Source organism: Cervus elaphus, chromosome 1 (genome assembly GCF_910594005.1).
Source record: "Cervus elaphus chromosome 1, mCerEla1.1, whole genome shotgun sequence".
Classification (NCBI taxonomy): domain Eukaryota; kingdom Metazoa; phylum Chordata; class Mammalia; order Artiodactyla; family Cervidae; genus Cervus; species Cervus elaphus.
In genome coordinates, this window is record NC_057815.1 from 48,201,378 (window position 1) to 48,225,571 (window position 24,194).

The window sequence follows — 24,194 nt, forward strand, 5'->3', positions numbered from 1 at the left end:
CTGCCTGGTCTCCACTGGACTGGAACCAGGCCAGGCCAAGAGTCTTTCCTGTGCAGCTCAGTTCACACAGTGAAGTAACTTGCCATTCGGGTGCCATACCCACCTGTCCTGAGGCCCAGGACTTATACTCCCCAGGGCTGTGGGTTTCTTAAAGGACCAGTAGAGTCGTTCCCTTTCAATCTTTGGGCACAATATGTGGTGTTACTGGTAACTAATGTATAGCTTTACAATATATAAGAAGTTTCCATTCACTCTCACACGAGCCTCATGGGGTTTGTCCTGTGTAATAGCCCCGGTTGTGGTGGAGACCCTGAAGCTTGGCAGCAGGGAGTGGCTGGCCCCAAAGCACACAGCGGGAAGGGCTGGAGGACGGGTGCAGTCCCATCCTCTGACGCCACCTCTGTGGTCTTCCCGCCAGATGAGGCCTCTCTGGGTCTGTAGTTCTTCCTGGGACCCCATCACCTCCAGAAGTGCAGCTCTTAGGTGAGCCGGCTCTCCCCTCTACATGCTCACTCCCTCATCTTCCTTCTTTGGGTTTGCAGTAGGGCTGAGGGTGCTCTGGACAGCCTGAGGTTCCGATTTAGTGACTGGGGAGAGAGACATGGTTTTCAGCAAAGGCGGTCTACCTGAGCCATCTCGAGCCCAGCAGGACGGCAGGTGCTGCGGAGGGCCCTGGGGTGCCGGAAGCTACACACCATTGTCCTAAGGCACTAAGCTCAGAGCCGGAAGGGCCCTTGGGGATCAGTAAAGGTGCTGCCTTCGGCTTATAGGTGGGGAAACAGAGGCCCTTGAGAGGTGGTGACTCACCCAAGGCCATGAGCCGAGTTGGTGGCAGAGCCGCCCCGTGCTCCTCCTGTAGGGCCGTGCTGCAGCCCTGCCCGGCCTGGCATCTGCCCTTGCTCTGAGTGCCTCATTTGAAATCATTTTAAAGAATCAGATTTTTTAAGAGTTTTTTTCGGAAAGAACTGTGTATTTCAGACAATATTTTCAACAGTGTTAGTTTTTCAGATTGTTTATATGATCATCAAAGAAAATTTGGGTGATACAGAAATGTTCTGTTTAGAAGATAACAAACTGAGCCATATTTGTTGCTGTTTTTTTTTTTTTTTAACGGAAACTTTTAGACCAATGGTCCCCTACACCCTGTAATATTTTCTTCAAGTTTAGCTGCAAAGAGTAGGAGAGTAACAATCCATAGGGGCCTGAAAGGACTTAATTTAGTTTTGCAGATTTCAGATAGTTAGGCTACTAACACTAGTTGTTGGCATCTATAGAGTCTCTTCCAAGTAACAAATCACTTCTTCATAGGTGTTCTCATTTGATTGTTTGATCATTATAAGAGTCCTGTGAGGTAGGGAAAACAAGTACTATTTTCCCAATGCAAATGAGAAATTTGAGCCCCAGGGAGATAAAGTAATTTGCTCAAGATTACACGTCTAGTAAGTAGCAGAGCTATGACTTCAAACTAAGACTTGGGATAAAGAAAGCAAAAGGCACCTAAAAAATATTGGTAAATGAATGAATGAATATTTGACTCCCCTTCTAGGGAAGGCACTAGAAATCATCTAGTCCAATGGTTTTCAAACTGTGCTCTGGGAAAACCTAGGAGTCCTTGAAGCCAGTTGAGGGTACCGGGAGGCTGTGTCAGCTCTGAGCCACTCGCCCCTGCTCCAGCCAGAGTAGCTTCGGTGTTATCTTTTCCCCATGGGAGGCTGAAAACATCTAACTAATCTGACTCCTCCACCAGTGGCTCTCAAACTCTAGTGTGTATCACAGCCTCCACGGGAGACTCTGGCAGTTGGTCTGGGGTGGGTGCCAGGACTCTGACTGTTATGAGTGCAGATGGCCATGAGGCCATGCTTTGAGAAACAGTGGCCTGCTTCTTGGAGTTGAGGACAGTCAGATCCAGGGAGAAGCGGGGTGCTCCCTTGGGTCGTACAGCCCCGAGGGAACAGAGGCCTCCTCGGGACTGTGACCCTCGGTAACTACATCGGCTGCCCTTCCCCCTGCACCACCACTGCAGCTCAGCCAGAAAACAAACAACACAGCAGAGAAGAACAGAATGGTTTCCATGGCGACGCTTCATGGTTGGTGCCTGTCAGGACACCTCAGACAAACACTTATCTGAACCCTCGGAGAACTTGTGTGAAATCTGATCTTCTTGTTCCGCGCAGGGAGTCTGGCAGAGGAGAGTGAGGAAGAGGGATGGATGGCCTGCTTTTGTCATGTTCCCCTGTACTGGGGGATTCTCCCAAGTTTACCCGTGGCTGGCAGCAAGATAGAGCAGACCAAGGAGGGCTCGGAATGGACTCTGGGCAAGAGGCATGGGGCTGTCCCATCAGTGGATGGGGAGATGTGGACGGGAGCGAGGGCCGTCTAGGCATGTATTGTGTGATGGACTCTGTGCTGGGCATGTTACCTATTCATGCAAAAAAAGTAGAAGAAAGATGACTGTCCTTATTTACAGATGAAGAAACTGAAGCTCAGACACACACAGTAGGTGGCAGAGGCAAGATCAAGTCCAAGTCTGTCAGGCTCCAGAGCCAGTGAGCAACATTTGCTTTCAGAGTCTCTGGTCAGTGAGTAAGGACTTGGATGTCTACTCCGCAGCTGGCCTTTCCTTGTCTCAGGAAGGGGAGGGTCGGCCTGCAGGCACCTGGCTGAGTCCTGGTGCTCATGCAAAGAGCTGAGATGGACTGTGCCAGGCCATGGTGCTCCTAGAGCTGGAAATGGAGTCTGCCCAGTCTTTAACTGTAATGTCTCCCTGCCCCCACAGTTGGGGCCCCAGTGCCCTTCAAACTGCAGGTGCCTTCGACATGGGCTTCCCCGACTGCCCCTCTACACATACCCACTGCAGGTCCTTTGGATTGATGGTTGATGGCCCCTGTGGATGGCCTGCCCAGCTCTCAGAGTTGGCTTCTCCTCAAGGAAATGAGTTCCTCCTGGGGCAAGTGACACCCATTCATTCCTAGAATAGATGTTCACTGAGCACCTTTTATGTACCCATCACTGTTCTAAGTGCTGGGGATGCTGCAGTGGAACAAAATGAAATTTTCGCTCTCTTGAAGTTTTTCATTCCAGTGGGAAGACAGGTATATGGTGCGGGGGGTGACATATTAGGGGGCTCATTTAGTTTTTCCTCATAATGCTGTGGGCCTGCCAATGCAGAAGGTGTAAGAGACATGGGTTCAACTCCTGGGTCAGAAAGATCCCCTGGAGGAGGAAATGGCAACCCACTCCAGTTTTCTTGCCTGAAGAATCCCATGGACAGAGGAGCCTGGCAGGCTACAGTCCATAGGATCACAAAGAGTTGGACATGACTGAAACGACTTAGCACACACACACGCACGACATACTAGGAAGGAAGAGAGCAGTGTGAGAGGTGGAAGGGTGGTTGAGTGGTCAGAGGATGCCCTCTGAGAAGGTGACGTTTGAACTGAGAGCCAAGTGAAAGGAGGGGGAGGAAGAACCATGTGGATATCTAAGAAGGAACGTTCCAGACACGGGGAACCGCCAGTGTGAGAGCTAATGCAGGAAGCATGCCTGGGCAGTTGGAGGAACAGCGAGGAGGCCAGTGTGGCTGGAGAGGAGGGAGTGAGGACCGGAGTAGCAGCAGTGGGCGGAGGGAGGGGCCTGGGGACCAGGCGGTGTGGAACCTTAGAGGCCAAGAGCCAGGCTTCGGGTTTTCTTCTGAGCTAGGGCGCCTGTGGGGCACCAGCAGCCTGCGCCTGGCTTAGCACCTCCACTCCTGTTATCTGAGAGGGGAGTCTGTCACCTGGGACTGAGACCACAGGAGGCTGGGTAGCCCCTTCTGGGGACGTGAACAGTCACACAGCCTGGGACTCGCCGGTCCTCCCTGGACGCGGTGGTTTCTTCTCAGGGCCAGGGAGCTGCCTGCCCTGAGGCCCTCATTTCTTGGTGGCCCCTCACTCCCTGGGAGTTAGAAGGCATCCCAAAGAGAGTCTGGCGGCAGGGCTGCCGTTCCCGTGCCGGCCCTGCATCCTCTGGGCATGCTGCTTCTGCCGACTCCCAGCCCTGGGAGAACCCCAAGCCTGTGCATCCCAGCCCAGCAGCCTGGCCGCTCACAGACTTGAGTGAAGAATGCCGCTTCCCATGGGACCAGTGGGAGAACTTGGGCTGGTGGGTTATAATTATCCGAAGTGGTAATTTTGTTTCCAATGTAATGTGTTTTTTAGGAAGTAGGGACATTCACGGAAGAAATCTATATATTAGCCCATGTAGCATGCATCCATCCCAGTCGTGCGCTTCATTCAGAAAGCTGGAATTCAGAGTGATACAGGCACCATCTGGGCCCCATCGCATCATAAACTTACCTGGTAGCTCCTGCCTTTAGTTATTCCCACATCTCTTAGTCCCTGCCTTTTGTTATTCCCAGTTTCCCACTTCTCACTCAGGTCACTCACTCATTTCTTAAAAGTCTTTCCATCTTAAAATGTCCAAAACAGAACTCCGGACCTGCTCCCCAAGCTGACTGCTCCCCGCAGGCTGCCTCACCTTAATAAGCGTGCTCTTTGCCCATCGTTCAGGGAGTCCCTCTTGATCCCTTCTTTCACTCTTTCCCTATGAAATTCCATCAGCAGGTCCTACACACCCTGCTTCCGAAATAGACTGTAAATCCATCTATTCCTCTGTCCCCACTGCTGCCAGCTGTCTCCGAGCACCACCCCGTCCTGCCCGGCCTGATCCCCAGCGCTGCAGGGGCCTCCTGACCGTCTCCCTCCTTGTTTGCCCTTCACCAAGCGGCCCTTTCAGATGTGAGTCAGAGCTGATCACCCTTTTCTTAAACCCTCCAGAGGCTTCTCAGCCCACCTGCCGCACACTCCTGCCCTCTCCCCCGCCTCCACATGGCCCTGCCTCCCCATGGCCCTGCCTCCCCTTCAGTCAGAAGCCTGCCTCTCCCCTGCTCTCATCCCCAGACCCCACCGGCCTCCTGCGTGTTCCTGGAACCAGCAAAACTCCCTCTGGTTTTGGGCCTTTCCTGGAAACCCCTTCCTCCAGGTGACTGTGTGGCTGGCTCCTCCTCATCTTTCAGGTCATAGCTCAGAGGCCACCTTATTGGAAAGACTTCTTACAATCTGTCCTTCTAATTCTATCACCCTATTTTGGTTTCTACATAACTCATGTCACCTGCCATGTGATGAAGAGTTGTGTGCCTGCTTGCCGGTTGGTCCCCTGTTGGAACATAAGCCCTTTGAGTACTGGAGCCTTGAGCCTTGTTCTCTGCTATACCCGTCCCACTAGAACTGAGCTTGAACCTTATGGACACTCTTGTAACTCTTCATCCACTCACTCGTTCATTCATCTCTGGTAGATAAAACCAGAGGGAAATAAGTGGAGCTCAGAATTTTAGGACAATTAAATAATAATGGTGGATAGCTGGCCATATATTTGTTCAAACCCATAGAATATAAGTGGCAACCCACTCCGATATTCTTGCCTGGAGAATCCCATGGACAAAAGAGCCATACAGTCCATAGGGTCACAAAGAGTTGGACATGACTAAAGCAACTTTAGCATGCACGCACATATAGAATGTACAGCACCAAGAGTGACCCCTAAGGTACACCATGGGCTTTGGGTCATAATGATGTATCAATGTAGGTTTGTTGACTGTGACAAATGTATTGTTCAGCTAAGGAATGTTGATGGTAGGGAGGCTGTGAGTGTGGGGTCAGGGAATTGTATACTTTCTTCCAATTTTTCTGTGAACCTAAAACTGCTCTAAAAAATAACATTTTTTTAAAAGGAAAAAAAGTAGACTAATATAAATTGAAAGTATTAATCCCTTAGTTGTTTCCTATATTGTACTATATATTTTTTTTTAATGTTATGAAATTCAAGAAAATTTTACTGTCTGGAAAAAATAGAGATCAATAAGAGACAGACCCTATTCCCAAGGGGGTTTGGTCCCTTTGAAGAACTGACCGCTGCCTTTCTGGGTGTACCTTCTCCAGGGCACCCAGCTCCCTGCACTGTCACCGTGGGATGAGCACCCCACCTGTGTGGGAGCCTGGTCGTTGTGGACCAAACGGGTCAGGCTGACCCAGGCACAGCCCCCCACCCAGAGTAGACACTCAGCAGGTATTTTTGCAGTGACTGGAAAGCATAAGGAGAATTCCTTCCCAGGTTTGTGTCATCCAGTGGCTTCTCAATGGACTCTAGTGCCCGAACCTCCGAACCTGCATGTGGTTTCTTCTGGACCTGCTGCTGGGTTCTAGGACAAACCTTCCTCCCGCCCCCACTAATGCACTGGTGCCCTGCCTCCTCTTCTGAACACTGGGGGCTCCCAAACAGGCGTGGGGAGCACGGTGTCAGGAGACTCCGCCATGACCAGACTCCAGGCCTCAGCGCTGCACTGTGGCCCGCTGCTGGTGCCCCTCAGCAGTGGCTGTGTTCACTTCGGAAAGTGATACTTGATGGAGACACCTTGAAATTCCCGGTCAGGTCCAAACACCAGCACCCAGGCCAGTGTTTGTACAGCACAGTTCAGCAGCTCCTGCAGAAACAGTTTTGGGGTGGAAGTGGGCTGTGGGGAGAGTCAGCCGACTTGGACTCCAGCACAGCTATTGTGGCCTGAGGCTGCACTGATGCAGGAAGTCTCTGGGACCAAGTGTGTGTCTAGATAGAGCCCTCGGCCAGCTCTGGGGACCACACTTCTAAGAGGGATGATGACAACTTGGGACCTGCCAAGAGGAGGGGCTATGGGACAGGCCACTGGGTTATCTGAATTCAGTTCAGTTCAGTTCAGTTGCTCAGTCGTGTCCGACTCTTTGTGACCCCGTGGACTGCAGCACGCCAGGCCTCCCTGTCCATCACCAACTCCCAGAGTTTACTCAAACTCCTGTCCATTGAGTCAGTGATGCCATTCAACCAAATCATCCTCTGTCGTCCCCTTCTCCTCTCGCCTTCAATCTTTCCCTGTTACCTGCAGTGGAGAAGTCTGGAGGACAGGAGAGCGATGTGCAAACCCTGAAAGGGATTAGACCCCACGGGCACCTTGCTGTCTCCTTACCGCTCCATCTCCAGGGCAGACCCCTGCTGGCAGCACCAGACCCCACCCTGGGCCTCCTCACTCACAGCCTCGCCCTCCCAGGGTGTGCTGATCTGGGACCTCTTCCAGCCTCTGTTTCTTCTTCCACAGAGTGTGATCAAAATACCTCCTTCCCAGGGCGGCTCTATTCAATGAGATGGGTCACACAGAGCCGGCTCCACTCGTGGTCCTGGCAGGCCCTCGAGAGAGTGAGCTGTCTTTTCTGTTCCTTCTCCCAGTGCAGCCAAGAAGCCCAGAAAGCCAGCAGTTCTGACAGAGAACACAGAATTCAGAAAGGCAGTCTGTGGGGAGGAGTTCGGTTGTTTATAAAACAGGCCAACACATTTCCACCTCGTAAGTTCTAAATCCATCGTTGCTAGCTCCCTAGATCTAAGAATAGTCACCCAGTGGAGCCAGCGTGCCGTAGCACGCTCTCTCTGCAGGTGACCCAGGCCGCCACGGCAGCGGCAGCACCTCCTTACCCCTGGGTGTGTGTTGGGAGGTGGGGTGCATAGGGCTGGCCTCCGTGTCTCTCAGCTTGGCTGTTTCTGAACCTTCTCAGACTCAGCTTTCCCTCCCTTCCCAACCCTTCCTCGCTGGGCTGTTTTAACCATCAAATGTGGCGCCCGCAGAGATGCAGAGGGGGACATAGCAGCAGAAGGCATGCAGGTGGGGACCATTGGCGTGACACTGCCCCACTCTGGGCCTGCTTCCTCTCATGTAAAGGGAGAGAGAGCAACAGGGAAAACTGAACAACATTTAAGCAATCGGATTCTAACAGAGGTGCTAGGACAGCCCCAGCCTTGCAGCCTCAGATTGAAACCTCTGAGGGCAAACCCATCCATTCAACCCATTTTCATTTATTACGTGAACCAAGGCCATTTCTCTGTCAGGTCCGAGGAAGCCAGGCTCAGGCCCAGGACGTGTGTCCCCCTCCTCAGCTCTTCTACTTCCACCTTCCTCCTCTCTCTCTCTTTCTCTCATTCACATCCAAACCCACCCACACCACCGTGCAAGTTCTCCAGACTCAGAAGGACTTCTGCTCTGTCTCATCTCAGACTCTGCCCACCGTAGGAATGCCCTCCCCAGCTGGTGGCTCAGAACCTCTGGCACAGGCGACCTGCCCCTCTCCAGGGCAGTCCTTATAGTGTTCTTCCTGGTGGTAGGCGGAAGTCGGCCTGCGTGTGGCATCTCCTCCCCACGTCTGTGGGCTCTTTCAGCCTCTGAGAAAGATCCGACAGCTCTTGCTCTTGCCAGCCGTTCATTCATTCGAGTGTCCGTTCATTCAAACAGCGGGTATGAGTGCTAGTGCACTCAGTATTGTTTCGGGTGCGGAAACAGCAGCAAACACAGAGTCCTGCTCTCAAAGGGCTTGTATTCTGGTCAGGAGAGAGACTGTAAATAACAAGTTAAAAATACAAAGGAAAATAAAGCAAGTGAGGAGGCAAGAGATGGGAGGGGTGTGGATGGCTATTTCATATAGAGTTGTCAGGGAAGGCCTCTCAGATGATGTGTGTGCATGTATGCTGAGTGGCTTCAGTTGTCTGACTCTTTGTGACTCTGTGGACCGTAGCCCACCAGGCTCCTCTGTCCCTGAGATTCTCCAGGCAAGAATACTGGAGTGCGTTGCCATGCCTTCCTCCAGGGAATCTTCCCGACCCAGGGATCAAACCCGCATCTCTTATATCTCCTGCATTGGTAGGCAGGTTCTTTATCACTAGCACCACCTGGGAAGCCCAGATAAGGTGACATTTGAACAAATACTTGACAACGTGAGGGAGTGAACCTGTGGACGTCAGGGCAAGAGCATTCCAGACAGCGAGAACAGCAAAGGCCCAGAGGCCAGTTCTGTTTGAGAAACAGGAAGGGAGTCAGTCATTGTGGCGGTGGTGATGTCAGCAAGGTGGAACTTGATAGAATCTGAGGTCCAGGAGAAAGCTGTTATTTATCTGAGTCAATGAAGAAGCATCGGAGGATCTGAGCAGAGCAGTGCCGTGTTGACTTACTGCCAGGTTTGAACAGACTCACTTAGTTTTTGTGTAGAGAATACAGCAGGGGCATCAGAGAGAGCAGTTAGGACACCCTTGCAGGGGCATCCGTGCAGAGTGATAGGCTGGTGAGATCCCGGATGTCCCTTAAACATTACCTTCCCAAATCCTTCATCGTTCTTACCTGGTGGACAGCCACAGCCTCCTCTCTGGCCCCCTCGCCTGCAGTCCCAAGCCCCAGCTCTTCCTCTCACCCCGTTCTCACTGCTGTCATGGGTCCTCATCTGGGAGGGACCCCAGGCCAGTCAGCATCTACTTAGCAGCTTGGGCTGTAGTCGCAAAAGCATCTCCGGAGTCATGCTGTGGGCCAGCAGGCCCTCCCCGCTCCTGATTTTGGAAGCCTGCTTCTTCCTGCTGCCTGAGATCCTGCCTTGAAGGCATCAGTGGCCCCAGAGAGGGACGAATGGACTCATTATTAGACATGTCCTGCACGGACAGTGGCTCTTCCCTCAGACTGGCCCCGTGGGACCATTGTCCTCGCAGCCATTCTCTAGGCTGTTCTGGTGTGGGAGCTGCCCCTCTCTGGGCAATGTGACCACGGCTCTCTGTTCTTGAGGCCAGTGGCCAGGAGGCGGCTCTGGCCACAGGTAGGGAGATGGAGATGAGGATCCAGGCACAGGACTGGCATTGATGGCACTAGATCTCAGTGTCAGGTGTGTGTGCTCCACCTCTGCTGCTCTCCAGACAGAGCAGGGGGCTCAGAGACAGCGGGCAGGGGAACGGCCCAGATGCATTCACTTTCACTCAGTAGCTCCATCCTGAGTGCTTATACCATGTACCTGAGGGCTGGTTGACGAGCGTGACCTGCTCCCCATGCCTGGCTCTCATCCCAGCTCACAGACCAGCGAGACAGTTACAAATAGAAACACCTCTAGATCCAGGAGTGTGGTGTGCGTGCTTAGAGAGCTCTGGGTACCTTAAGAACTCAGCGGAAGTGAGATTAACAGCCTTCCAACAGCGCAGGAGGACCCAGCCCTACACTGGGCCAAAATTTACTCCTGCAGCCATAAAGATGCCAGCAAGATCAATGAAAGTTGCTCCAAGTAGGCAAATGTCAGTGAGTACCTTCTACTTAAGACAGGTGAACTCTTATTCATCCTTCAAAACCCAGCTCACAATTAATTCCTGGAACTTTCAGTGACACCTGCCTCGTATCCACAACAGAGCATATAATTCTCTCCTCTATGCTACCCTCTGTCCCTTAGGAATACTGTTGTTTTTTAATCATCATCCTATATTATTGGTTTTTAAAATATATAAACACACAACAAAGAAAATATCAGTCATCCTTCCCCCATTTCTCCCTCTCTTCCTCAGAGACTGTTTGTTCTCAGTTTGGGATGTATCCTTCTGAATCTATACATACAGAAATATATAGTGGCTTTGCATAAATTAAATCATAATCCCTCTATATTGTTCTGTATCCTATTTTCTCTTAAAAATGTCTGAGGTATTGTCCCATGTCAGGCCACAGAGTGCTACCTCGTTATTTTAAATAGCTGTGTATTATTCAATAGTAGGGTCAAACCATAGTTCCTTTGCACATTTCTTTGTTGATGGATATTTTGGGGTTTCCCTTCAAATCTTTCACAAACAATGCCACAGTAAACACTGTTGTGCCAGCCCCCTTGTACATGCCATTGGTCCCCATAATTGTCTTTCCCCATGGTGGCACTGGAGAAGGAAATGGCATCCCACTCCAGTATTCTTGCCTGGAGAATCCCAGGGACAGAGGAGCCTGGGGGGCTGCCATCCATGGGGTCGCACAGAGTCGGACACGACTGACGCGACTTAGCAGCAGCAGCAGCATGGTGGCACTAGTGGTAAAGAACCTGCCTGTCAATGCAGGAGACGTAAGAGACTCAGGTTCAATCTCTGAGTCAGAAAGATTCCCTGGAGAAGGAAGTGGCAACCCACTCCAGTACTCTTGCCTGGAGAATCCCATGGACAGCAGAGCCTCAAAGGCTATGGTCCATGGAGTCACACGGGGTCAGACACGACTGAAGTGACTGAGCATGCACGCAGGAGGCTGTGTACCCTGATGGCCTGGGAGCCCCAGGCCAGAGACTGATTTTCCTCTTCAGGGTCCTGTGTCCAGTACAGGGTCCAAGCCAGAAGAGGCGTCCACACGATGAAATAAATGGACTCATCTGAGCAGAATCATGACTGTGTGAAAGATCTGGGGGAACTCAGGGGACAGTGGCAAACCTGTGGGGCTGGAACAGAGGAAAGAGCGCTGATGCAGCCAGGAGGGACAGGCCACCGTGAGAGTCAGCTAAGAGGCCATTGTAGACAGTGGGGAGACAGGAAATTGTCCATGAGAGGACCTAGTCCACACTGTGTTTCAGCCTGACTTCCCCCACCCAGAAACCAGCTGTTATAATTGTCCAGGCAAGAGAGACTCTGGTCCTGAATCTTCGTCTTTCTGTCCTGAGGTTGCCACCTGGACCCAAAACGCATCAGGAAGCCTGAATTCCTTGCTCACAGCAGGACCTAGGGACCACCAATTACTGCCCAAATGGTGAGATACCCATGAGCTTAGGTGGCTGGACACTCAGGCATTTCTCCCAAACTTGCCCGGCTCCGAGGCCAGCTCCATCCACACTGACATCTACCACCTTCCTGGACCCAGAGCCTTCCTCTCCGTGAGGTGCTCAGACCTCACCCCTCCTGTCTCTCTCTCTCTCTCTCTCTCTGTCACTGCCTGGTGTCGCAGAAGAGCAGCTCTGCCTGAGGCCCGGGGTCCATGTGTGGCCTCTGAGAGGCAGCAGACAAGGTGAACCATTGGTGGCCTGACTTTTCACACCTTCTCTCCCTCCTCTTGTCCCCGCCCCCACCCCCGGGTGTGGTGGGGTGGGCGGTGGCAGAAGGAGGCAGGGTCTTCTGCGGCTGCCGCGCCCTCATCCCCAGTGCTCACGAGGGCTCGGGGAGGATCCTGCTCTTCTATAGGGTGCTCCTCCTCTCACCTGCCGCAGCTCTTGCCTCCTGTCACTGACCTTGTCGCTGTACAGGTGGGCCATGACTTTGAACCTTTCTTCATTACCTGAGGAGCAGGGCTTTTGCTAGAGAGGATGGCATATTGACAAAAGAGGTTCTGGAGTCCTACTGCCTGGGTTGGAATTCAGGTCCACTTCTCACCAGGTGTGTTAGGTTGTATCTCACAGGCTTGCTGTGGGGATTCAGTGAATTAATACATATAAAGTGTTTATCACAGGGCCTGGTGTACACTAAGTATTCAGTGACTTTATTACCATTTTGGAACTACTGAAGGACCCTGAGACTCGGGAGTCCTGGATTCTAGTCCTGACTAGAATGGCCATGTGACCATGGGCGAGTTCTTTTAGCTCTCTGAGCTTAGTTACCTCATCTATAAAATGGAGGCAACAACACTTCAGAGGGTTGCCACGAGAATTAAGGCAACATTTATATGAAACTGAGAAACACCATCCCTAGTTTGTAGCCCTCAGCTTCGTGGTCAGAGGAGGCGGCTAGAGCTCCAGCCATCATTTCCACATTTCCAGTGACAGGATGGAGGAAGGGACAAAGAAGAAGAGGCAAAGGGCACATGCCACCTGTCCTTGAAGAAGAGTTCTATAAACTAATACAGAACATTTCAGCTTGCCTCAAAAAACTAAGATCATGGCATCCAGTCCCATCACTTCATGGCAAATAGATGGGGAAAAAGTGGAAACAGTGGCAGATTTTATTTTCCTGGGCCCCCAAATCACTGTGAACAGTGATTGCAAATTAAACAGTGACTGCAAATAAAATTAAAAGATACTTGCTCCTTGAGAGGAAAGGTATTACCAACCCAGACAGCATATTAGAAAGCAGAGACATCACTTTACCAGCAAAGGTCTATATCAACAAAGCTATGGTTTTTCCATTAGTCATGTATGGATGTGAGAGTTGGACCATAAAGAAGGCTGAGCACCAACAAATTGATGCTTTTGAACTGTGGTGCTAGAGAAGACTCTTGAGAATCCCTTGGACAGCAAGGAGATCAAACCAGTCAATCCTAAAGGAAATCAACCCTGAATATTCATTGGAAGCTGAAGCTCCAAAACTGATGCTGAAGCCAAAGCTCCAATACTTTGGTCACCTGATGTGAAGAACTGACTCCTTAGAAAAGACCCTGATGCTGGGAAAGATTGAGGGCAGGAGGAGAAGGGTGAGACACACACCCTTCTGACAACAGAGGGTGAGATGGTTGGATGGCATCACTGACTCAATGGACATGAGTTGAGCAAGCTCTGGGAGATAGTGAAGAATGGGGAAGCCTGGCGTGCTGTAGTCCATGGGGTCACAAAGAGTCGGACAAGACTTAGCAACTGAACAATGAACAACTCATTGGCCACGCTCCACTGCACAAGAAGTTGGGAAATGTAGTCTCCATTCTGTGCTTCAGGGACAACCAAGGGTTTCTGCCATCCATGCTCAGGTGCTTGCCTCTTCTAGGCAAGTACCCTCCCACAGAAAAGCTGCCCCTTTCCTAGCGCTGGGCTACAGTCCCAGCACCATAAGGCCCTGTGAGGACCCAGGTTGCCAAGAAGCTCAGGCAGGCGCCACAGACCTGAACAGATTGAGGGGCTGTGTCCAACCTGTGCCAGGGACCGTCCCACCCTGAGATTCTGCTGCCTGCAGGGCTCTTAGGCTGATGCAGGTATGGTGGGCCCTAAGCTGTGTCACTTGTCACAGCCTGAATCAGCTCCACTGACTGTGCAGGCAGGGCACTGAACTCTAGAGGTGGAGGGATCCTTCTGTAACCATGAACTCTCTACCCAAGGCTCAGGGCTTCCCTAGTGACTCAGCGGTAAGGAGTCCACCTGGAATGCAGGACTTGCAGGAGTTCGATCCCTGGGTTGGGGAGATCCCCAGGAGGAGGGCATGGCAACCCCCTCCAGTATTCTTGCCTGGAGAATCCCATGGACAGAGGAGCCTGGCGGGCTATGGTTGGTCCATAGGGTCACAAAGAGTTGGACATGACTGAAGCGATTGAGACCCAAGGCTCAGACAGGTGTCCCAGGTCCAGTAGAGCAGCTCTGGGTCAATCAGATGGGATCTCAGTGTCCTTGAGAGCCTGGCGAGTGCCAGACACACTGCAGAGATCGCTGTGTAACTCCAGGAGTCATCGTGAACGCCCTTTGTTTTGAAAACTGGGTGTCCCGTACGCCAGTTAGCTTGGGAGGAGTCTTGTCATGGGCTCTCACCTCTAAATGAGAACAGTAGCACCTTGCCGAGTCCAGAGGGCCCCCCCGTCTCCACTGTGCCCCCGAATAGGTGGCTGTCGGTGAGGGTGGAGGTGGGTGTGTGTGTGAAACATCTTCTAAGATGCTGGAGGAGCTCAGAGCTTAAGCATGTCTTGGGTGAGCCCGTCTATTGCAGGGCAGCCCATCTTTCACTCTCCAAGTTCAGCAGCCTGGTCTTTTTCTACAGGAGGTTTCTTTACAGTGTTGGGGAACCCCTGACTTGTCATTCCACCCCCAGCCTCCCCATCTGCGGGGAAGGTTTCCCACCAGCATGGCCTTCCTTGCCTTTTCCTCCTTTCCCCCGGGTCTGCTTCTCATGCGGGTGTGAGCTGTCACCATGTGTCAGGCAGGGTACCAGGGCATTAATGTATATCAGCACACGTGGGCCTCCTCCTAGGAGCCCCGTGAGGGAGGTGGGGACAGACGTGCTGTTGTCACACAGCTATGTGGTGATGTGAGAACCAGGGCAAGCGTAGCATAGTCCACAGTCATCCATAGTATGTGTTATATATGTACCAGGGGCTGGTGGATTACAAGCCATGGGCCAGATCTAATTCATGGCCTGTTTTGTATGGCCTCACAAGCTAAGAATGATTTTTAAAGGCTTGTAATAAATAATAAGAATATGCAACAGAGACCGTATGAGACCATCGAACCTGAAGGATTTCCTGTCCGCCTTTATGGAATAAATTCAGCAAGCCCTGATATAGAATGTAGAGAGTTCAGCATAGATTCTGGAGCCACACCTCCTGGGTTCTAGAGCCTCAGTTTCATAATCTCTAAAATGAGAATAATCTATGAAGCATGACTGCCCTACAGGATTGTTGGAATAAAATGAGATAAAGAATATAAAGCACCTACCCTCACGCCAGCCTCTTTGGGAGGGCTGGAAGAAGCTGTATCTGAGCCTGTGCCAGGCTTCTCAGCCCAGTGGGCTACCCCAGCCCCGCGCGTGGCTTCCTCAGAGCGTTTCCTTTGGCAGGAGGAGAGGGGCCTGCCAGCTGCCCACTGTGCCGTGTCCTGCTGCTAGGTCAGCGCTGCCTTCCTCCCACCCCCATTCCTGCTGACTGTCAGCTGGTGCCACTCACCAGGGCCGGGCGCGGAGCCCGCACCAGGTGCCGAAGGAAGCCCGCGGGTCCCAGGCCCATCCCACTGTCCACCTTGTTCCTCAGGTCGGCCTGGCTGAAACGCCTGTGAGCTGCAGGACTTGTGGCCTGGGGCTCATCCTCTCTGTGTGCATTTCCTCACTCGTGGGCCAAACAGGCAGACACCTGTGTTTCCCCAAGCCCAGGCTTTTGGCTAATGACTGCCTTCCTCCCAGGGAAAAGGAAGGAGAAGGGTAATCCCGGGCCAGCCAGGCTCCCTCTGTGAAAGAGTGGTCCACAAAACAGATTTTTCAGTGGTTAATGAGTGAAATGTAAAGATAATTACAAACTCAGATAATTGCTTCCCCATTTAACAGATGAGGAGACTGGGGCTCGGAGAAGCTAAGTAACTTGCCCAGGGTCACAGCTAATTAATGGAGGAGTTGGGATTTTGAACCCAGGCCATCTGGCTTTTGGGTCTGAACACTTAAACTCTTCTATATAAAACAGGGAAAACTTGTAAAGCAGACAGTACACAAAAGAGGAAATACAGATATCTGAGAAAAATAAGAATTGTTTTTCAGTTTCAGAGGGAATGAGAAAAATACAATAAAAATAATGAGATCCATCTTTGCCTTCAAATTAGAAAAGATTTTTAAATATTATAATAATGAATAACTACTGACAATACTGGAGTGATATAGAGATTTGCACAGATTGCTGTAGTTATATTCGAGTGGCCTTTGTGAAAAGTATTCTGGCAGTACTCAAAGCAGTACTCAGGAATCTCAAAAATGTCCACGCCATTTGACCAGAAATTCCCATTCTAAGAATCTAATTTGAGAAAATAATTAGAAATGTAGGCAAAGATTCACACACAAAGATGTTCATAGAAATGTTATACAAAATAATGAAAAATTAGAAACAACCTATCTGATAATAAAATGCAGGTTAAGGAAACTGTTTAATCTCCATAGTGGGCATAATTAGGCAGTCATTTTAAATAATCTTTATAACAAAAGACACCATAAACAAAGTGAAGAGACACCACAGACTTCTGGGAGAAGACACGATGTTTATAACAAAGGATTATATAAACAAAAGAATACACAAAGAACACTTACAAATTAGGAGGGAAGAAAAGGCAAGCAACCAAAACCAGGCAAAGAATGAAAGAATGTAAACACACTACATAGAAGAAGCAATTTAGGGGTAGTATCATAAAGAGATGCTTCATCTCACTAGTAGTCAAAATTGCAAAATAATTACATGTACTTAATAAGAATCAAAAGAATGTAACAGCAAAAACAGAAGGAAACAAATTCATATCCACTGCTGATGGGACTATAAATGATGAGACTGCAGCCACAGTGAGGAGCGGTTTGGCTCTACCTGCGTGCGTGTTCGGTCGTGTCTGACTCTGCCACCCCCCAGACTGTAGCCCACCAGGCTCCTCTGTCCATGGGATTATCCTGACAAGAATACTGTAGTGGGTTGCCATTTCCTCCTCCAGGGGATCTTCCCGACCCAAGGATCAAGCCCATGTCTCCAGTGGCTCCTGCATTGGCAGGTGGATACTTTAACCACTGAGCCACCTGGGAAGCCCTTGGCCATACCTGGTAAATGTAAGCGTGTGATTCCACCACACTCACACTTCTAGGGATCAATGTGCACAAACACCAATTTGTACAGGGACACGTGTTCCAGGATATTCACTGCAGTGCGGTTTATAGTAGCAACAATAGTAATAGGATTGTTGTAAATTATGCATTGTGTAATAAAATAGCAGCAATGATCATCATTAAAGAACTGTCCATCAGAAGGGAAATGGGTGAGTAAAATATGATTTATGCATAGTAGAATACTATGCACAGTTGAAATAAATGAACTAAATCTGTAACTGTCAGCTCAGATAGATTTCAAAAACAATGGTATAAAGAGCAAGTTACAACAAAAGATATATTTGAGTGACGCTACTTACGTAAATCTTTAAAACAAACTAAAAAAATTACATAGTATTTAAGGACACATATATGTGGAAAAATATAAAACAAGCATGCAGGCAATGTACACCAACTTCAAATAGTGGTTACTTCCTGGAAGGAGGGAATGGATAGAAGGAGGGCCAAGGATGAGAGGTGGGTCTTAGATGGTATCTTTATAATTGATTAATTTTTTTAAAGGTTGAAACAAATGTGGTAAAATGTTAACTTATGTTCTAAATCTGATTGGGGAACATGTCTTTCTGTTAAATTATTTGTACTTTTCTGCATATTGAGTGTTTTCAAAATTTCAAACAAACCATTTTTAATTTACTTTTTGAAGAATCCGTAATTCTATGGAGAAATGTTTATGTTATTAAGGCAGAAAAGCAAAACAATAAGTACACAGATATTTACAGGTTTCACAAATTGAAGATTTGAAAGAGATATTGAAAATATTCGTAGTGGGAATATTCACTGGCGGTCCAGTGGTTAACATGCAGGAGGCATGGGGCGATTCCTGGTCAGGGAGTTAAGATCCCACATGCTGTGTTGTGTAGCCAAAAAAAAGTAAAATAGTTAAAATATTCATTGCAGTGGGCAAGATTCTAGGAGTCTGCTTTTCTTTACACCTATCCATATTTTTCTCCCCCCGCCCGCCTTTACCATGAAGATGTATTACTTTTATATCCAGAAAAAAAAAATTTTTTTTAACAACAGAAAAATGTGAGCGAGTTTAGTTAGACTCTAGGAAAGGGTCCAAAACCTAGGAAGAGGTGCTGTGATGGGGTGGGAGCCTCATGGGCTGTCGGAGAGATGTGCGCTCTAATGCTGGCTCAGAGATTGGCTGTAGGGGTGTGAGCTCTTCAGTCGTTGATCAATCCAGCGAACCCTATCGCGGCAACTGAGACAGGGCGGTGAACAGAACATCCGTGTTCCTCCCTCACTGCAGAGCAGACAGTCTCGTGAGGAGGGGAGAGTAAATCCATCACCACCTAGACCATCTATCCACCACCCGCGGGGAAAAGTACAAGGGTGATGACAGGAATCCAGGTTGACTGGATGCCGGGGAATCTGGCCTCTGATCATGATCTAAACAGATTCTGAAGGATGAGGGGGGTGTAAAGCCCAGCAAAGCCGGGACTTGGAGAGAAAGGTCAGCCCAGCAGGGCATGTTTCAGGAGCTGAAGGAAGCAGGGGTTCTAGCATGCAGTGGGGTAGGGGAGAGTGTGAAAGGGGAGCCCTGCAGGCTGGTCCAGCGCCAGACCACTCTGCTTCACTGGCCAGAAAAGGCCTTTAAAGGCGGTGGGAAGTCAGTGAAGAGTGAAGCAGGGGAGTGACCTGGTTAGATCTGCCGTGTCAGAGATTATCCTGATGCTCCTTGAAGATCGGAGTGGATGGTGAGCAGCCTGGTTAGTTGGCTGTTGGTGTGGCCCAGATGAGAGAAAATGGGGTTTGGATCAGGAGATGGAGGGGTGGGGAAGGATTGGAGAGACTTTCAGAGGCAGAACTGGCAGGTCTAGGAGTGTGTGTGTGTGTGTGTGTGTGTTTGAGTGTGAGTGTGTGAGAGAGAGAGAGAGAGAGAGATGCCTATAGGGGGAGGGAGGGGCCAAGGAGGAGAGCCAGGTTTGAGGCAGGAAAGTGGCGGGTGGGTGGGAGTGAAGAAAAGCAGACTCGAGGGCAGGGGAGGAAGCCAGCAGGGCGGGCAGGCCCCCAGGTGTGGCTGCGCTTTGGTTTCCTCAGGAGTAACCTGGGGTCCTCGGGGATACCACACCCCCAGGGTGAGTGTTTCGGGCCTGTTCCAGGACCATGGCTACACCAGTCTGTCTCTTTCTCTGCCTCAGGTGGTGTGTGTCACTCCTGGGGCTGGAACGAGCACGGCATGTGCGGGGATGGCACCGAAGCTGACGTCTGGGTCCCGAAGCCCGTGCCGGGCCTGCGTTCCTCCTTGGGACTCCGTGTGGGCTGCGGGGCCGGCCACTCCCTGGCCCTTTGCCAGCTGCCAGCCCTCCCTGCCCTGGGCCAGCCCCCCAGCGTCACCAGTCCTTCCCCAGATGCCGCCAAGGAAGCCAGAGCTCAAGAAGCCGTGGAGCAAGAGAGAAACCAGAATGAAAGACATGCGGAAACTTCTCCCCAAACCCAACCTGACAGGTTCAGAAATGGGCTTGTGGCAGAGACCCTTGAATAAAGTAACCTTACCCACCTAATGTGTCCCTGGAGAATTGCTTTGTTGGGTTGGAGCAATCCTGAGAGGGATTCAGGAGGCACTGCGGGTAGACCAACAAGACCAGAATGATGGGTGGCTGCCTGCCTGGTGTCTGGGCTCAAGAAAACAGGCATCTTTTCTACCCAGTGCATAAGAAGCCTTTACCCAAGGACTTAGGAAGGAGCAGGAAGGCTCCAGCCTGTCCCTAACTGGTGGGGACAGAAAGTCCAGCTCTGGGGTTTCATTCTCAGCACCCAGAGCATGCAGTCTGCTGGTTCAAGGTACCCTGGTTCGATATACCCTGATCCGGTGACTGAATACTTGGACAGGATGGAGTTCTTTCCTTGGTGACTGGGACTAAGGGAGAGGGCTCTGGAGTGGGGGTGGGGGAAGTGTAATGAGTAAGTAGAGGAAGAGACAAGACTTCTGGAAAGATCGGGCCAAAGAGACCCCTGGGACAGACAAGGGAATCTTCAGAACCAGTGAAACTCCCCAGGTCAGTGTCTTCCTCTGAGCCAGGCAGGACTCTGCAGCCAGTCTGTGTGACTGTAGTTGCCAAGCTGTATTTCCAGGTGAGGGACCAGCACCCCGTGGGAGGGAGGGTCTTAAGGGAAAGCAGCATCAAGAGCCCTAGCCCCTGAGCTCTGCCCCCCAGGCCCTTGGCCTCTGCAGGAAGGGGGCCGTCAGATGAAATGGGGACCAGGCCAGACCACAGGCCTCAGGCTTCCCTGGGTGGTAGCTATGGCTCTGGGGCCATAGCCTGTCCTCTGCTGTGATTGCCAGCAGGCCTGTGGCCAGAGGGCCTCAGAAAGTGGCTTTCCCTGGGGGGCAGTATCGCGAACCAGCCAGCCAGGGCTGTGGCACATTGCACAGCGCCTCCCTCTGACTCAGGAGAGCATTTGAATCTTGGAATGCTAGGCTCCAAAGGCTTGAGAATATTACAAAAGCCCAGGACATTATGACTGGAGGACCTGTATTCACCTTCTAGCCTAGTGGCCTCTAAACTGCATTCCAGACCCTAGCAGTCTCCTGAGATTGACAGCAACCTCCTGACAGTGGCCACTGTGTGGTCTGTGGGTAAAGGAAAGCCAGCTACACAGAGGTCTGCCCACCCCCCAACCTTATTCACAGCAGCATCATTTCAACCTGTACATATATCAAGCTTCATATAAGATTTCACTTGACAAGGGGAGCTTGAAAACATTTTAAAACCACTGATCTCATCCAACATTTTTGTTGTTCATGTGGGGAAAGAGAGGCCCAAAAAGGAGAAGGGACCATCTTAAGGTCACACACCTCACTCCTGGCTCAGGGTCCTAATTGGGAGGTGACCCATCCAGTACTTTGAGCCAGACAAGGGGTACAGACAAGGGGTGGCCCTGAGATCAGCAGGGGGTTCGACTCGGGAGAGTGGGGATGAGGGCCATCTTGAGCTCCTCAGGCCTGCACCTAGAGACCACCCATGGCCACTGGCTGACCTTGAACACCAGTGCATGGAGTCCACATCACTGCACTGGCCAGCAAAGCCTTTGGTCCTCCCACACCCCAGGACCAGTAGAGGCCAGTACAACCTCTAGGCACTTCCAGAGTGGAAGGAAGGACTTGCCTGGACACTCTGAGCTGGTCTTGCCAAGGTGACCAAGCCTTCTGAGATGGAGCGATCAGATGGCCCAGAGATGACCCAAACTGGAGCAAGTCCACCATTACTGGCTGCCACCTGCTGTCCTACAGGCTAAGTGGTCTGCATCAGAAGGCAGCCCCACACGGGTTAGTCCTCAGGCCCATACCTTCTAGACAGGGTTTCCATGCCTGAGGAACCCGCATGCTGTCTGTCTTACAGCACAGCCGTGCGGAGTTCCCCCTACCTCTTCCGGCACCTGCTGGAAGAAATCTGAACACCGAAGCCTCTGCTGCTGAGCCCTCGTGCTCCTGCCAAGGCTTCCTTGTGGGGCTCCTTCCCAGCCTGAGTCAGGGTAAGGTGGTGCATTGGCCCTAGGCCTCAGAACCTGAGCCAGACTCTTCTTAGAAGCATGTGGAGCCCAGCTATCCATGCATGCCAGAATGAATGGCAGTAGACGACACCTCGGACCCTCCAGTCCCCTCCAGTGACAGCAGTGGGCAGGCTTCTCCACGTCAGCTCACTGGGTGGATCTAAGCAGTGCCTGAAAGCCCCAGGTGGGGGGGCTTTCAGGAGGATGAGGGGCTGTTGGCAGTGTCTCCCAGACTTTTTTTTCTGGATCCTCTGAACCCTATTGGTTATTCACAGACTTGTAAATGCCCAAGCCCTTCATTCCTACTAGATCTTGAGCTCTTCATGAGCAAGGGACCAGGTCTTGGTTGATTCTGGAACCCTTCACCAAGGATGGGTCCTGGGACAGAGGATGTGCCCAATGGGTAATAATGAATGAGCTGGTCAGTACACACTTAGGGTTACCATAGGGTGGAGAGGCTGAACGCATGGGCTCTAAGATCCCCTCAACCCCACCCACCCTCTGCTTTTATCTCTAACAAATGTTTGTTAACTATGCTGTGGATGGCCAATCATTTGATGGTGATTAGCTAATGAGCCATAGAAGCCAGCTTGAGAAAATGCCCACTTATTTCTAAGAATGATTTTTTTTTCTACTAGACTAAGCAAACTGGCCTTCCCCTGTCCCCCCACCACACTGCCCTATGAGAATGAGGGAAGGGGAGGGGAGTGAGATCCCCTGTGTGCTCACAGGACTTAGGTCTGAGGCTCCTGGAACGACTATTGATGGGCAGCCACATACCAGGTGTTTGGGGGATGTTTACATCCTAACCTGCCACACAGGCTCCCCTTGACACCCCACCACCTTCGGTCCCAGTGGGTTATCAGGTCAAAATTTGATGAGGCTGTGCTTGAGAATGGTGAACCCAGGCCAGGGGCTCAGAGTAAAGCCCTCCACCTGCATCCACCACTTCTGAGTGAAGTGACTTAGTGATAAATCGAAATTGGAGGGTAGCGAGTCAAAAAGTGGAATGGGGGTTCCAGGTCCTAAGGGGCAGTGTCCGAATTCCCCAGCAACCAGAGCGACAGAGAGGTGAGAGTCGGGAGAGGAGATCCGGAGGGCCTTGCCATCCAATTTAACGAGCTCTGGCTTCATTCTCAGGACAACATGTTTAAGCAGGAAATCGAGGTAGTCAAATGTGTGTGTGGAAAGCTCAGAGCAGCAGGTAAATGGCCCATCTGTCACACCCATGGCCTGAGGACCCTGGTATTCAGGACCAGTAACTCCGGTGTCCCAATCAATTCCACCTCCAGCCCCAGGAAGTCCTCGATGAGGACTTGAGATGGCTTCACCTAAGCTCTGGAGTCAGACCACCTGGGTTAAAAACTTAGCTTCATCATTCATCAGCTGTGTGGCTTTGAAACAGTGACTTTACCTCTCTGTGCCTCTTCCCTTGCCTCTGTAATGGGCATGTTGAGTTACTGTGGGTCATCATTAGACAGCGTGTCTCAGGTGTCCTACACATGACAGATGCTGAGTGTATGTTAATCCCTGTTCCCCGTCAGCTCCTGTGTCCCTGAAAACCCCTGTTCCAAACGGCCTCATGTCAAGTCCCACCTGAGTCACCCAGAGGCACTTCTCCCAGGAAGGACCCCAGCTCGAGGGAACTCTGGTCTCCCTGCAGCCGCTGACACTGCTTGGCTTCTCCGTCCTGATGCTTATGAGTGGCTGTTACTCATGTGGTGTGGATCGGGCAGCTCTGTGGCCGCATGACCCCTGGGCGGAGGTCTCGTCCCTTACTGCCCCACTCATTACCACCCCCCTCACAGGTTCCTGGACTGCACAGGGAGCTGGGAAGCTGAGGTAAGTGCTCAGAGGGGATGAGAAACTGCTGGGTGAGAATTCGACACCTACCTTCAGACTCCTACCCACCCGTATGATCGTTGATTTGGCCATACTGGGAGGGATCGAGGGAATGGAAATCCGGGGGGAACTGACCTCCACTTGTGTGTGGCCCTGGTCAGAGCAACCCCTTCTGGGTCTCCATTCCTCATCTGTAAAGTGTTCAGAGGTGGCCTGCCATGACCATTAGGGACGTTTCCACCTGGAATTCTCTAATGGATAGGAAAAGAATTGGAACCCCAATCCCCAACCCACCCCCGACCAAAACCAAGTGAAATACCCAAGCAAATCAAGACCAAGTGAACAACTCAAGCAAATCAAGACCCTAGGAGAGGTCTGCACCCCTTCCAAGACGCTGCCAGGCTGAGTGAAGGGTATGTGATGAGGTAGCTGCCAGACAGTGCCCAACAAGGGTACAGCTGGGTGGGGCACCCAGACCCATCAGACCCCTGCCTCTGTCTCCAGCAGATTCAAGAATGACCCTAGGAGGGAGGTGACCATGGTCTGCATGAAGGGCAGTGGCGGGGGCAGGGGCTAGGGACTCCACATAACCAGATTCAAGGGTCATGAATACAGCAGGATCCACAGAGACGTTTCCATGTTGGTGAACCCCTGGAGGATGGGCTCGTCTTAGGTCAGGGCCTTTTATACTAATTCCTCCTGAGAGCTGCCGCCTCCCCGCAACCAACAGGATCTGGGGA

At 51.2% G+C, this 24,194-nt stretch overlaps 1 protein-coding gene across 2 annotated transcripts in view; it reads left to right on the forward strand.

Annotated features, from left to right (window-relative positions):
• Window positions 1-19,622, forward strand: part of SERGEF (secretion regulating guanine nucleotide exchange factor) — a 229,385-nt gene extending 209,763 nt beyond the window's left edge. For both annotated transcript variants that reach the window (XM_043901778.1, XM_043901762.1), the window contains one exon: window positions 19,260-19,622. In XM_043901778.1, the coding sequence (XP_043757713.1) occupies window positions 19,260-19,323 (64 nt within the window). In that variant the 3' untranslated portion in view covers window positions 19,324-19,622. The remainder of the gene's footprint in view (window positions 1-19,259) is intronic.
• The last annotated feature ends 4,572 nt before the right edge of the window (window positions 19,623-24,194 follow it).